At 56.0% G+C, this 14,351-nt stretch overlaps 1 protein-coding gene across 2 annotated transcripts in view; it reads right to left on the bottom strand.

The window, feature by feature from the left end:
- The window catches only part of VIPR2 (vasoactive intestinal peptide receptor 2), a 69,866-nt gene extending 58,437 nt beyond the window's left edge, over positions 1–11,429 (bottom strand). For both annotated transcript variants that reach the window (XM_027538447.1, XM_027538448.1), the window contains exons 1-2: positions 11,236–11,429; positions 7,931–8,030 (exon numbers count right to left, since the gene is read on the bottom strand). In XM_027538447.1, the coding sequence (XP_027394248.1) occupies positions 7,931–8,030; positions 11,236–11,298 (163 nt within the window). In that variant the 5' untranslated portion in view covers positions 11,299–11,429. The remainder of the gene's footprint in view (positions 1–7,930; positions 8,031–11,235) is intronic.
- Positions 11,430–14,351: the final 2,922 nt, after the last annotated feature.

Below are 14,351 nucleotides of genomic sequence, written 5' to 3'. Positions count from 1 at the left end.
CTGTCATCAGGGATGACAACAGTACTTGCCAAGGGTGGACACAGAGAGGAGAGGCGCCTTCAGAGGGGACAGCCCCTCAGAGCAAATAACAGCCATGTTGGGAGGTGCACTTCTCAGACATGTCATTGACATTGACACTGAAGTCGCTCAGTCATGTCCGACTCTTTGTGACCCCATGGACTGCAGCCTTCCAGGACCCTCTGTCCATGGAATTTTCCAGGCAAGAATACTGAAGCGGGTTTCCATTTCCTTCTCCAGGAGATCTTCCCGACCCAGGGATTGAACCCGGGTCTCCAGCATTGTAGGCAGACGCTCTACCATCTGAACCACCAGGGAAGTCTCAGACATGTCAGTGCAGGTGAAATCAGCCACATGCTGGGAGCGGGCCGCTCCAGTCAGGACTCGGAAGGCACTCACAGCACAGGCTCAGGGCAAGACGACAGCCCCTGCTCGTGCACGCGGAGATGGAGCATTCATCTTCCACAAACGGACTGGACCTTCTTCATGACTCAGCACAGCTCTGGGACCAATGCAGCCTCGGACCCTTCACACCTGTAGTGATGAGTGTTCATGTCCCCCCAAAAAAATATTCACTGAGGGTCACTGGTCCTGAGGCTGCCCGAGGGGCCTGATGGATGCGCTGGGCCAGGAGGGTCTCTCCAGGACTTCCTGAAGCAGGAACACCACAGATTCACAAGCCAACAAAGGCAGCAGCTTGGGGCTGGCTCTTCCGAGTCCACACTGCAGGCCAAGCCTTCGGGCCCAGAGAGAAACCATCGGGCGGGTGTGGACCATGACCCAGAGCCACGCTGCTTCCTAGGCCACCTGTGCAGGAGCCTGGACTTTATACAGGAGCAAACCCAGGCTCCACAACAGTGCTCCAGCTCTAAACACGTTTCCAGGGCTGCAAGGAATGTTTTACGGGGAACTCATTCTTCAGACACCTCCTGGATATCCCAATAGTCAGTATAATTAGGGTGCTACAATGACCCCAACCTTGGTAATTTGGAGGCAAACCACAAACCAAGGGCTGGGAAATGCCATTTTGGGCGACAGTGCCACCAGATGGTGTCTTGATCCAATCACTTTGGAATTTCGAATATGGAAGTGGCAAAGTTTCATTTCAGTTCAGGTGGATTCCATAGTTGGGAGTCATATTCTGGGACCTGAACTAATGCTAAACAAAGATTCAAAACCCGGAACTAATCAAAGCTGTTAACTGAACAAAGCGATTTTTTTTTTTTAAAGAAATGTACAGAAGCCCACTTTGAAACTATTTTAAAAATATGCTGAATCCAATCAACCCCAAATATCAAAATGTCCCCCACACTGAGCTGAGCAAATGCGGTGCCTGTGGTGGGTGTCCCAGCAGGCACGCCTGCCTGAGGGCTGACTGGAAATCCCCCTGAGGCAGGCGTCTCCCCACAGTACCAGGACCGGACCGTCGGGAGACCCGTGAGGCCCTGCAGCGAGTCAGCTCAGAACTGATGGAGAGCTAAGCTTGTGCAGACGCCACACCTTCACCTGCCGTCCTCTGTACAAATCCTCAAGAACCTTCCCTCCGAGGGCAGTGACCCCTTGGGACGTTGTTGGTGCCGCACAAGCTCCCGGGTGGGCAGAGTCAAGCCTCATGGCACGGGAGGCCGGACTCAGCTGACGGGCTGGGGCTGGAGGATGGTGGATCCTGCCATGTTACTCCCAGGGCGATCTTCCGTGGATTTACGAGCAGCACTTGGGCGCCGTCCCGGGATGGTCCCGGGACATCCATCTCGCAGTGTTATGACAAGACATCTTCACACGGGCCAGCAGCCGCTCATCCGAGCGTGCCCCCGGGGGCTGGACACCCGGCTGCGCAGACCAGCCTCCCGCGGGGCCGTCCTCCTGGCTGTGGGCGTGGCCGGGGCCAGGGGCGTGGCCGGGCGCCTCGTGCGTCCACAGGCCGCTGCCCCGGTGCACAGCCTGTTGACCTGGCAGCCCGGGAGCCCCCTCTCCCTGCCCTCCTCCTTCTGGGTCACACCCTTCGGGCCGGCCCTCGGTCACTCCTCCTGTCTCTGGGGCCCATGGCCCCGCACGATCCCACCTGGTGGGCAGCCTCCAGCCTTCCTCCCGTCCCGTCCTCTCTCTCTACCTGGCCTCCGGGATCCCCGCTGCCCCCCAGGGAGGGGCTGGATCCTCTCACCCTGCCGGTCTGCAGCTTCAGGCCTTGCGGTGCCTCTGCCTTCCCCACTCCACCCGCTCACTCCACTCGCTCCACGGCGGCGTCCCCAGCGAAGTGGCCTCTCTGGCGGTCCGCCCAGCTCTCCAAGCTCGGGAACAAGCCTGACGCCTACCTGCCTGCCACCTGCCTGGCGACCTTTGGTGCTTCACGCAAGGCGGGTCAGGAGCAGAGGGACAGCAGGGGACGCGTGCTGTCCTTGTCACGGGGCGGCAGGCCCCTGGGCAGCCTGGCCTCACCCTCCCCGTCCACTCAGACCAGCCTCAGTCCTTTCCTCTCAGGGAAGGAAGGAACTGTAAGAAGTCACAGATGACTTGAGAAGCGGGAGCAGCCCTTCCCTGGGGTGGGAAAGAGGCGACTTGTCGGTCAGTTCTCGGGCTGTGGGAGCCCCTCACAGCTCACAGCCAGGGTGGTGTCCAAGGGTAGGCATCTGGGCTGCCCTGGGCCCCGGTTCAGTGCCTGCGCTGTGGGGTCTCCGCCTGCAGCTGAACCCCAGTGGCCTCCAATGGCCCCTGTGGACACGCAGAGAACCGGGCATGTAGTGAGGACAGCCAGCCAGGAAGGACTCACCAAATCCACACACTGCCCTCAAACCCCAGCAGAGCGATGTCACTGTGAGTGGCCAGGGAGGGTCCTCCATCCCAAGGGGGTGCCTGAGCAGAGGTGCAGATAATAGATGAACAGAGGCAGCTGTGGGGGTTCAGAGGGAGGCCCCTCAGCTTTGAAGCAGGCTTGGGAGGGAAGAAAACTCTGGTCTAAAACACACCTCGCTCACTACGGTGCCAAGTACAGTTTTATGAAAAGAGCACTGGATTCAGGGTCCAGGGAGCCAGGCTCTGCCACCAGCTTGGGCGAGAGACTGGGGGTCCTCTCTTGTGTCCTCACTTCGGGAAGGTGGCTGAGGGCACCTTCAAGCATCAAGACCAGAAAGCCCTGTGCCTCCTGGGTGGACGTCGCCCTCCCTTGTCCAGAGAGAGGACGCTCAGGGCCTTCCGTCTGCCCGCCAGGTGGGGTCTGCAGGTCTGCTTCTGGGTCAGCAGACGGGATGGCCCTTGGCAGACGCCTTGGTGCTGGGAGGCTGGGGGTGTGCAGACAGGGCCCGCCCCGGAACAGCAGAGGGTGCACCTGGCCACCCCCAGGAGGGTGGCAACACCAAGTGCTGGGCAGGACCTGTGGCCGCAGGGACAGCGGACAGCGCAGCAGAGGGGCCAGCAGCCCACGTGGGAGCCACTGCTGGAGGCCGCGGATGGCCACCCTGCGGGGAGTCGCCCCTGAGCTGGGGACAGGCGTGTGCACCTCAGGAGGGGCACGGACAGCCATGCCCCAGACCCTCACTGAGGACAAGTGCAGGGCAGCGAGCTTGGCAGTCGGTGCATGGCCTCAGGGCTGATCGCCATAATGAGAGGGGGTCTCTCGTGGGGCGGAGGACAGGCGGGCAGACCAGCGTCTCCCGCGAACCTGGGGTTCCCCAGCTCAGGGCCCCTGAGGCAGGACACACTGCCCCAGGCCTTCCTCCGCGGCTCGTGGGGGTGAGGGCAAAGGGCACCCATGGGAGTGAGAGCATGTTGCCCACAGCCTGCTCTGCCTGGAGCAGTCACCTACAACGACCAACCTGCCAGGGCCTCAGGATGAGCCAGGACCTCCCGCTAGCTCGAAGGGGCGCAAACCCAAACCCGCCGTGGCTCTCGATGGGTGAATCAAAATCAGTCCAGTATCCTTAGAAAAGTCGAACAGCGGGAAGCTTGCTAGTCCAGCACCTCCTGGGGACCTGGTTTAAGCTACTGCTTGTTATCAAAGCCTCCATAGCCAGGAACCTTCTTGACACGGCTCAGACTGTGGAGCTGCCCCATCCCCTCTCCCAGAATTAGGGCAAAAATGATGCAAAGTCACGGGGAAGGTCCCAGGTGCCACGGGCACAGGCGGGGACACAGGCAGAGAGGAGCGTTGACTCAGGGCCTCCCACCGTGGTCGGCGGTGCAGGCAGGGACAGAGCTGCTGTGAGCTTACTTCCAGGCATCCGTGGCCTGAGCCTCACGGGCGGGACTAGGTCAGTCTTAGTGCTGAATCAATATTAAGTCACAAAGCTCTAAATATCTCTAAACACCTCCTAAACTTTTCTGTTTTACAAAGTGAATCCGTTAAAGAGCTTTAGAACTGAAGTTGGCTTTTCTCTAGATTTCTGTGTTGGTTTGTTTGTGTTTGTTTTAGATCCAACATGTAATAAAAAGGATTCCTTGTTAGACTTACACAAATTACCTCACCAGAATTGAAAGCTAGTGTTTTTTTTTTTTTTGCCATTTCGGGTGCTGTCTCACGCTGCTTTCTCGCAGCTCCTACAGACCCTGTGTCTCCTGACGTTCACTGTGGATATGGGAATCCGTCTCATCTCACTCGGCGAGAAGGCCTTCGCTCAGCTCCCGGTTTACCTCGTCTGTAGTATCTTTATTCTGGTAACTCATTACTATTTATATCCTTGGTATTCAAGCCACACACATTTCAAAGAGCAACAAGGAAAAGATGGGAATTCAGAACACAAGCTGCTTCTCTCTGCAGAAAGCGGGGGTGCCCGGCAGGCTACCTGGCCGGCCTCCCTCCTTGGGGGCGGAGCGCTGCCCACAGGCTCTTCCTGTGAGTCAGGGTGAAAGGGCTCCGGCAGGTGTTTTTGCTGTTGAGCTAACAGTGAAATAAGAGCCTTTGATACAAGGAAACACTGAAGGACTGACGCTTGTCATTGCAGAAAGACCGAGTGACACCTTCCCCCGGCTCCTCTAACTCTCCCACATCCTCTCTGCTCCGGCCGACGCCAAGTCTGCACAGGCTGTGCCGTCCATGCTCCCGGCAGCATGTCCAGCGGGCCCTGTGAGGTCACTCTGAGGAATGCGGAGCCAGACAGCAGAGCCTAAGACGGCTGAGCCCTGAGGAGTGCTTTAAACATCCTGGCCCATCTCTGCACCACGAGCAGCTCTCCGAGGAGGCCGGCCTGGCCTGCGGTCCCTGCAGAGCAGCCTGGCAGCTCAGGCAGCGTCTGCACGGCAGCTCTGCCTGCTCCCATGGAATGTTTTAAAAAATACTGGTTGCAGACTTTTAAGAATTGGAGTATTTTCACCAACTCCATGGACGTGAGTTTGAGCAAACTCCAGGGGACGGTGAAGGATAGGGAGGCCTGGTGTGCTGCAGTCCATGGGGTCAGTCGGACACGACTGAGCGACTGAACAACAGGGACCTAGAGTTTGCTTTTCTAACGTTTGGTGCCCGCGTTTCTTCACAGCAACAAGTGGGTGGTGAGGGACATTCCCCAGGCCCCGTGGCCAAATGTTACCCTGCCCAGCGGCGTGGCCCCGGCTCACACTCGTGAGCTGTTGGGACCAGGGACAGACTCGAGTCTTTGGAACGAGAAGCACGAAAGGACAAGCCTTCACACTGCTTACGGCCACACTCCATCCGCCTGGGCCGACCAGAGGTGAAGAGTCTCCTTATGAAAGAGAGCCGACTGAGGACCGTGCCTCCTGCCCCACAGTGGACGCGCTCACACCGCTCTCCTGGTCCTGTGTCCGTCAGGGTGATCACGGGCACAGACCTGCAGGCACCCCTCCCGACGCCCAGTGACCCTGGCCAGCTGGGAGGGGTCTCCACGAGGGAAAGTCACGGCCAAAGCCCCTCTCCTGAAAGTAAATGCTCCTTGCCTCCTGTTGGGTCGGCTTCCTCCTGTTAGCAAAATGCTCTTGGTGAGCGTGGGGGATGAAGAGTGTTAAGGAGGAAGCACGAGGCCGGCGCTTCAGGAGCCGTCCCCGAACAGAGGGGACAGCGAGGGGCGGGAGGGGCCGCCCCGGGTGACTGCCAGGCAGGCTGGGGCAGAGGCTTTATCCATGGTGAAAAACTGACTCCAGTTCAGTCTGCCCCTGTGTCAGGGGTCGCGTCCTCCCCGTTCCCGCGTCGGGAGTGCCTGCTGTATCAGGCCTGTGGCGGGGGCCTGCCAGCGGTGAGGGCTGCAGGATCTGGAGGCATCGGCCTGCCCTCTGAATGCTGGCCGATGCCCGCGTGAAGAAGGGGTTCTGTTCACAGCTGTCCCCGGTCAGTGCCAGGGAGTGGACGCCATCTGGGAGCAGCCTCAGAGCCCAGCAACCTGATGGCCCAGTGATGACGGCATGAGCGGGCAAAGGCCCACCCCACGGAGCCCGCCCATGCTCCCCACGAGGGAGGCCTGGACCGAGCGCCGTGCTGGCCGGACCTGCTCCTGCCGTGACTAGATGCTTCTAGGGTTTCGGCTCGCCTCCTATCCGCGTTTAGCTCCCCTAAGTCTCTTAATTTCCACCAAAAGGACAGAGCTCAGTGGCTGTGGCAGCTGTCTTGTCCTGAGGCTGACATGACTGGCAAGACCCAGCCTCATGGATCCTAGTAGCTGGCTAGCGGTCACATGTGGCTTTTACAGGACAACTCCTGAGTTCATGTTTGAGTCACCTGTTTTGCCTTCCTCCAGACAGAGCTTGACCAGACCTTTTGGAAGACATGGCTCTCAGGACGCTGTGTGCACTGCAGAACCACAGATCTCAAAAGCTGCAAGGAGCCCTTGGACCAGAGTCCTTGTTTTTTCAGCTGAGGAAGGGGAGGGTCCAGGGAGACAGGAAGGGGCCCGGGAGAGCTATTTTAGAACTGGTATAGAGCCCCTCTGGCTGCAGACCACCTGTGAATACCTGAAATGTGTGGTCCAAATTGTGATGCACTCTAAGTGTGAAATGCATATTGGGTTTCCAAGACAATATACAAAAAAAGCAAAATCTCTCCTCAATATTTTATATTGATCACAAGTTGAAAAAATAGTGGTTTGGGTATATTTGGATAAACAAAACCATTGTCAAAGTCCTAAGTTTCTTTTCGCTTATTTTAAAATGGCCACTGGAAAACTCAAGCTGCCCATAAGGCTCGCATCCCGCTTCTACTGGGAGGTACTGGTCTAGAGCAGCACCCACACCTGGGGCTTCCCACTCGCGGTCCTCTGCAGGGCACCAGGCTCTTAACACATGGCTGTACTTTGACTTTAATTTTTTCTTGAATAGACTAAAATGATGACACAGAACAGAGAAAAAGAAGAAAGCTGAAGGACGAGAGGTTTTTGCCACTGTTTATGATCTGGGTGTTATCCCAGAACCTTCAGAGTTTACAAACAGGAAACGGTACCCAGGGCGGGAGCTCATCATCCCAGCTTTGCTTCTGGGAGAAATAAAGTCAGTAAGCTCACTGTCCTCATAACTGGTCTGTTCTTCAAGAAAGCAGAAGTTTCAATTTCCTGTTTGATTTCTGATAAATTCCCACCGTTCTTAACTGGATCTAAATCATCTGTGATGTAACTAAAGATTTAAAATGCAAGAAATCAGATAAATAGTCATGGGAAAAGGAGTTGCCTTTGCAAAGTGTAACAACCGTCATAAATTATTTTAATAACTGTTGCTATTGTCTCAAACCATGGAAACTATTACGTAATAGTTTGTGAAGGACCCCCTTCCCCTCTGCCTTTCCCAACACACATACCCCACTGCCCATTACCCACAATGCTATAGGATTTTTGCCAGCAGTTCATTAAAAAACATTGGAAGCAGACTTTTTTTAAAAAAAAGACACAAATGACTGTAAACACCAGTTTTCTGAGTGAGGTGCAAGCTACTTGCAAGTCCGCCTGTCCATCCCAGGGACAGTCTCACCAAGCATCATCTGCCTTACCTTTGTGTTTTTCTGTTTGAGTGCTCAGAAGCTCTGCACATCTCGTTTCTTCCTCCTGAATTTCCAGATGAAATCGGCATTCTGGGTGAACACTGCTCACCTAGTCGTGGTTAAAAGAAAGGGAAAATTCCACTGTAATAGGAAAGGCAAGCAAAAACTACATAAAAGCCCCTAAACCTCACAGTTCTAAACTGCTTCCAAACTAACACTCATTTAAAAGCAATAACCTTCATATTTTGGCGTGGCTATTTTTTAAAAAAGCCTCACTATTTACTTTGTAAAGGAATTAGTAAACAAATAAGAAACTTGATATAATTTTTTTTTTTCTGGGCAGGAAAGCAAACTAACGCAATACATCGTATGTTATCAGCACTAATTTGGCAGCAATAAAGCTCTTTAATCCAATAATCTTTCAATATTCGAGTCCTCCATTTCATAGCCCTTGATTTAATCAAAGTAAATACATGTTTACTCATCAGCCCGTTCTTAATGGCTGCACACAACCCCAGACGCCAGTGTGCTTCATCTAAGGCCAGCCTCCGCCTTCACTGGAAAGCCCTAATAGAATAACTTTATTTTTAGAGGCTGCAGGTCACATTCAAAACTGAACTTTGGAATCTGGTATGAACGAACTTTTCAAAAAGATGAGGGGTGAGCAGGGAGAGGCCTCGGGCAGAGTCACAGCAACGAGGCAGTGGGGGCCTTCTCGTAGGCTTGATTACGTGAATCAAAGATGTGATAAGCACCGTCTGTCAATGTGTGCAAAAGACAAAGCTGAACACCGCTTGAGTCTTGGAAGGTAATATTCTCTGGTCTTTATTTTCACAAAGGTCCAGCATTCTCTTTTTTTTATTACCATCTCCAACCCCTGATAAGTAGTCACACGGTAGGCTGGAGCTGTGAGGCCCACTCTCATGTCTGAACAAAACTTTTGTTTTACTGAAGAGAATCATACTCTTGCATATATTATGGCCGTCTATATTTAATTGGGCTTCCCTGGTGGCTGAGGAGTAAAGAATCTGCCTGCAATGCAGGAGACAGGTTTGGTCTCTGGGTAGGGAAGATCCTCTGGAGGAGGGCATGGCAACCCACTCCAGTATTCTTGCCTGGAGAATCCCCATGGACAGAAGATCCTGGCAGGCTACAGTCCACAGGGCTGCAAAGAATCCTACCACTGAAATAAGTCAATAGAATTCTAACCAGAAATAACATTTCCCAACAGTGTTAAGGGGCTTCCCAGGTGGCTCAGTGGTAAAGAATCTGCCTGCCAAGGCAGGAGATGCAGGAGACTCAGGGTCCATCTCTGGGTTTGGAAGATCCCCTGAAGGAGGAAGCGGCAACCCACTCCCATCTCAGGTCTCCAAGAATGCCTGGGAAATCCCATGGACAGAGGAGCCTGGTGGTCTAGAGTCCACAGGGCCACAAAGAGTGGGGCACAACTGAGCATGTATGCAACAGTGTTAAGAGCAGAAACTTAATGCTGAATGCTTTTGCCACATTTACCCTCATTTTGGGCTTCCCTGGTGGCTCAGAGGGTAAAGCGTCTGCCTGCAATGCAGGAGACCTGGGTTCGATCCCTGGGTCAGGAAGATCCCCTGGAGAAGGAAATGGCAACCCACTCCAGTACTCTTGCCTGGAGAATCCCATGGACAGAGAAGCCTGGTAGACTACAGTCCATGGGATCGCAAAGAGTCGGACACAACTTAGTGACTTCACCCTCACTTAAAAAAATAAGACGTGAAGCATGGTCTTTTTTTTTTTTTTCCCTCCCCATGGCTCATCACGGGGCAACAACCACTGTACGAGCTCCTGGTTTCAACCAGGTTGTATTTTTCGTACATGAACAAGTCAATACCTTAAATGTCAGAATTAGGAAAATTGTATTGACTTAAAAAATGGATTTTTGATAAGGTACTAAAAGACATCACAATACCAGACTTTCTTGGAATATGCACAGTGATGCCTTATTTTGGGATACCCTAGAAGTTAAAGCAGCATTAAGCGTAACAATTTCTGCAGCTATTTCATGCACTGAAATGATCAGGCAGGCTCTTATCCCCACAGCATTCCTCTGAGGGAGGAAGGCATCCTTCGCCTTCACTCTGAGGAGGGGTTGGCCCCTCTGAGGGGTGGGCTAGGTGCAGACGAGAAACACCCTCAGCACAGACGACTTTCCCTAAATAGCTCCATCCCTGGCTTCGCAACCTTAAGAGGGGATATGAGTCAATAGAGACGGTGATCTGGCCGCGGTGTGAAGTGCGTAAGCTCGCACACCCAAACTGGCTCCAGGCTGCGGGAGGGAAGCAGGAAATGGGGCTTACGGTTTAAGTGTCTTCGCATAAGAGGAAGAATTAAATAGTCTATAAATGCATTCATTCAACAAACTTCCACCCAGCATATGACCTCCTCCGGTGCTCTTAAATAATGGTAACAAATCAAAGCAGTCTATTTCCAAAGGAAACTTTGGTTAGCCACATCACGTCTCCCTGACACACACTAAAACAAACAAAAAGCATAACCGGTACTAGCAGGTGGAAAGGAAAGTGTTTTATGATAAGGCAAACTCCAATTTCCCTCTGAAAGGAGAAGCCTGCGCAGGTGACCGCAGCCCAGTCCCCAACTCCAGAGGGGGCGCCAGGGCCCCGGACCCGCTCCGCTACGAAGGGCGTCGAGCAAGGCACTGGGTTCCGGTCCCAGCAAACCCGGGACGCCGGAGCAGACCGTGCGAACGCATCTTCCCAGCCGGGTCTTACACCGGGCCGGGCTGGGGCTTCGGTTCTTCGCGCTCTGCGGGGGGATCCAGAGTCCCCGGCAGGCTTGTGCCCTCCAGCGAGCTCGGAGGGCGGGTGGAACCCCCGGGCCAGCCGCGATCCCCGCGCCTCCGGGACCAGCCCGATCCCCGAACCCCCGGGACCAGCCCCGATCCCCGAGCCCAGATCCCCGAGCCCCGGGACCAGCCCCGATCCCCGCGGCCCCGGGACCAGCCCCGATCCCCGAGCCCCGGGACCAGCCCCGATCCCCGAGCCCCGGGACTAGCCCCGATCCCCGCGGCCCCGGGACCAGACCAGCCCCGATCCCCACGGCCCCGGGACCAGCCCCGATCCGCGCGCCCCCGGGACCAGCCCCGATCCCCGTGCCCCCGGGACCAGCTCGATCCCCGCGCTCCCGGGACCAGCGCCGATCTCCGCGCCTCGGCCCAGCCCCGCGCGGGACCCGGAGGTGCAATAAAGCCGGGCGCCCGGGGCGCTCCCTCCGGGGACGGTCGGCGCGGCGGGTCGTGAGGGCGCGGGTCCGAGCGCACTCACCGGGGCGAGCAGCCAGCCGCAGCAGGTCAGCAGCGCGGGCGGCAGCAGCGCGGGCGCCCTCATCCCGGCTCCGCGGCGCGGACATGGGCCGGGCCGCCCGTGCGCAGCGACGCGGCCCCAGGGTCGGCTCCGCGCTCCGAGGTCTGTGCGCGGGGCCCGGCAGCGGTCTCCGGGTCGGCGGTCCGCCGAGGTTGCGCCCGGCGCCCCGGCTCCGCCCCCGCTCCTTCCCCCAACTCCGTCCCCACCCCGCGCCCCCCGCCCCCGCCTCTCCGTCTCTCCCCTCCCCTCGCACTGGCTTCGCCGCCTGGGTCTCCGCCCCACGTTCCGCAACCGCCCCCCGCCACCCGCACTCCTTTCGGCCGCCCGCCCCCAGGCGCTTGTACCCACTTCCCCGCGCCCCTGCCTCTCCCTGGCGACCCCCAGCCTTCGCTCCCTCCACCGCCTCTAATCCGCGGGTGACGGGTGCGCACAGGTGGAGTCCCTGTGCGGCCCAGCTCCCAGCGGAGATGCCAGAGGAGCGACTCCGGAGCGACCCACCTTATCGGAGACCCGGGCTCCCGGCCTTTGCACCTACTGTGTCCTCCCTGTTAAACAAGACCCTCGAGAAGTTGGCAGAAAGGGCAAGTGGGTTGGTTGGGGCAACTGAAAAATCAGAAGGCATTTGGAGGGCGTCCTGATGCGGGGAGACCCGCGTCAAGCTGGGTAGGTCATTCTTTGCCCCCTCCCGCCGGCCCCCTCCCCTCAGCTGCTGGGGCCGCAGAGTTGGACGCTGGGCAGGAGCGGCCGGGGCCTGAGATCCCGCCTCATCCCACACCTGTCTCAGAACTTCGCAAGGAGCAGCCGAGCCTAAGAGCTGGTTGTTACTCAGCAAATGGAAAAGCGCTAGAAATGAAAAATGAAGCCGGGAATTTTCTTTTTTTCTGTCCTCCGCCGATCATCTATCAATCGTCGTCTGTTGGTCATTATCACCTACTGTCTGTCCTTCTGTCTGTGGGGGGTGGGGGGATCAGTAGTAGAGACAGGATCTGGACTCGGGGTATGCAGCTTGGGATCTGGAAACTTAACCATTCTGGATCCAACTTGACAGACATTTTTTTACTCACTATTTGAAGCTGGACAAGCCGTGAACTTTGGACCAAGTGCCCTTGTAAATGAGAAAGCTGACACCTGCCCCTCACCTAGAGGGTTGCTGAGAATGTAGACCATTTATGGGAATGTAAATACCATGCTGTAAACATTAACTGCTTCTGGTGCAAGCAAGACACACGGTCTCCCTCTGCAGGAGTTTGTGGTCCAGAGAAGGGGGGGTTGATGTGGAGAAAAAGTGTGATAAGTACAAGATGCAGACAAATGGGAGGAGGAGGGGCCCAGAGAAGTGAATGTGAAAATGAAACACAGTGGAGAGTGAGAGACAGGGATGGTGCGGCAGGCATCTCCATCGCAGGGAGCGCCTGGGCAGAAGCCTGAGGCCCAGGGCTGTGTAAGGAAGAGGGTCACCTTGGGAGGCCTGAAGGCCTGAAAAACAGTCTTCAGTCCGTGGATAGTAAAACCTGAATCACACAGGACTGAAAATGTTAACACGTTGCGAACGCACAGCACTAGGTTCTTTATATTCTGACTTACTGTTCTTGTTCAAAACTGATGTTGGGATGGGTGGTACTTACATATGTCAGTTGAAGGTTACTCTGTTTCTCCTGGGTGAATGCCCATTCTTTCAGGATTTTTCTCACTTCCCCTTGCAGGGGGAGGTCTGTGTGTCCTCAGGGCTGGTGGGCAGAGGGGCCCCTCTGTGGGTGTCTGATGCGGTGGGGTGGGTGGTCCTGTCTCTAGACCCCTGGCACTGGTGCCCTGAGGCGTGGCAGCCCCCTGGCGGGGCTATGCTGATGCCCATGGTCTCCTGGGCCCTGGTTTCCAGGACCTGACCCATGCCTCCCGACTTGGACCACGTGGCTCGGAGCCCCGGCACCTGCTTGCCTGTGTTCTGAGGCCCCAGGAGGGGCCAGGCCAGTGAGACCGTTTTCAGTTGCCTTCCCCACCCTCCTGCCTGGACACCTTTGCCTGTCACCACTCCCACTCTGCTGCGTCCTTGGGTGTCCAGGCTGAGCTTTGTCTGTTGGTGGAAGCTAGCTGGCTCCTGGTGTGCCAGCCTGCACGCCAGAAGCCTGGAAACCTACTTTTTCAGTGAGGGAAGCTGCAGGCCTTTGCAATCAGGAGCAAGTGGAGTTGCTTCAGAAATATGTGCCACGCTGTTACCTTATATTTTGTTCAAAGGGGGGGTAGAAGCTTCGCAACCACGTGACTCTCTGAGGCCGCCTGGTCCTTCTGTTCCATCTAGATCTGCTTGGGGGGAGGGGACACGCCCCCACCCCCAGGTGCATTTTTAACTCGTACCTACAAAGAAACGTAGGGGTCACCTGCGTCCCTCTTTTTCTGTCCTTTGAAAGCTGGGAGACTAGACTTCAGTAAAAAGTTTACTTCTTCCTCCTGCTAAAAAAGCCAGGGGAGTCGAAGATGCTGCTGGCTGGAAGTCTCTGATCAAGGTGGCAGGGAGCACTCTCCGGAGCTTGGCCCCTGGCCCATGCCTCCTGGTTTCCTGGAAGCAGACTTAGAGCATGTTTCTTTGCTGCGTCCTAGTTCCCGTAGGCATAGGGCACCCCGGCTCCCGGGTGCCACAGCAGCACGGCTGCCTGCAGCACAGAACGGGTGCTGCATGTGTGCTTATAATGTCAGACTGAGTTAGATCCCCAGGCTCTGGTGGAATTCCTAATATGTGCTCAGCCTACTTCTCAAAATGCTGGTGAAGATAAAATCAAATACCAGCCCGGGAAAGCCTTCACACACATTTTCCAAGTATATAGATGTGACGTGCTGCCTCGGGGGTGTGCCCCTGTGACCCTGTGGGGGCTCTCTGCTGCCCAGGCCAACACTGGCAGTCTGCGCTCAGGCCTCAGGACAGGTCAGGGACCTGCTTGACCGGCTCATTTGCCCCGGGTGGTTTCCAGCCCCTCCTGTTTTCAACCATAACCGAATTGTCCTGTGAGGGGATTAATTAGGCCAAGCTCCCTTACAACTGCACCCCTGCCACGATGTCTGCAGTCCTGGGCCCTTTGCTGGTG

The sequence above is a fragment of the Bos indicus x Bos taurus genome, chromosome 4 (genome assembly GCF_003369695.1).
Source record: "Bos indicus x Bos taurus breed Angus x Brahman F1 hybrid chromosome 4, Bos_hybrid_MaternalHap_v2.0, whole genome shotgun sequence".
In the NCBI taxonomy this organism is placed as follows: Eukaryota; Metazoa; Chordata; class Mammalia; order Artiodactyla; family Bovidae; genus Bos; species Bos indicus x Bos taurus.
This window is presented reverse-complemented; position numbering and strand designations above follow the sequence as displayed.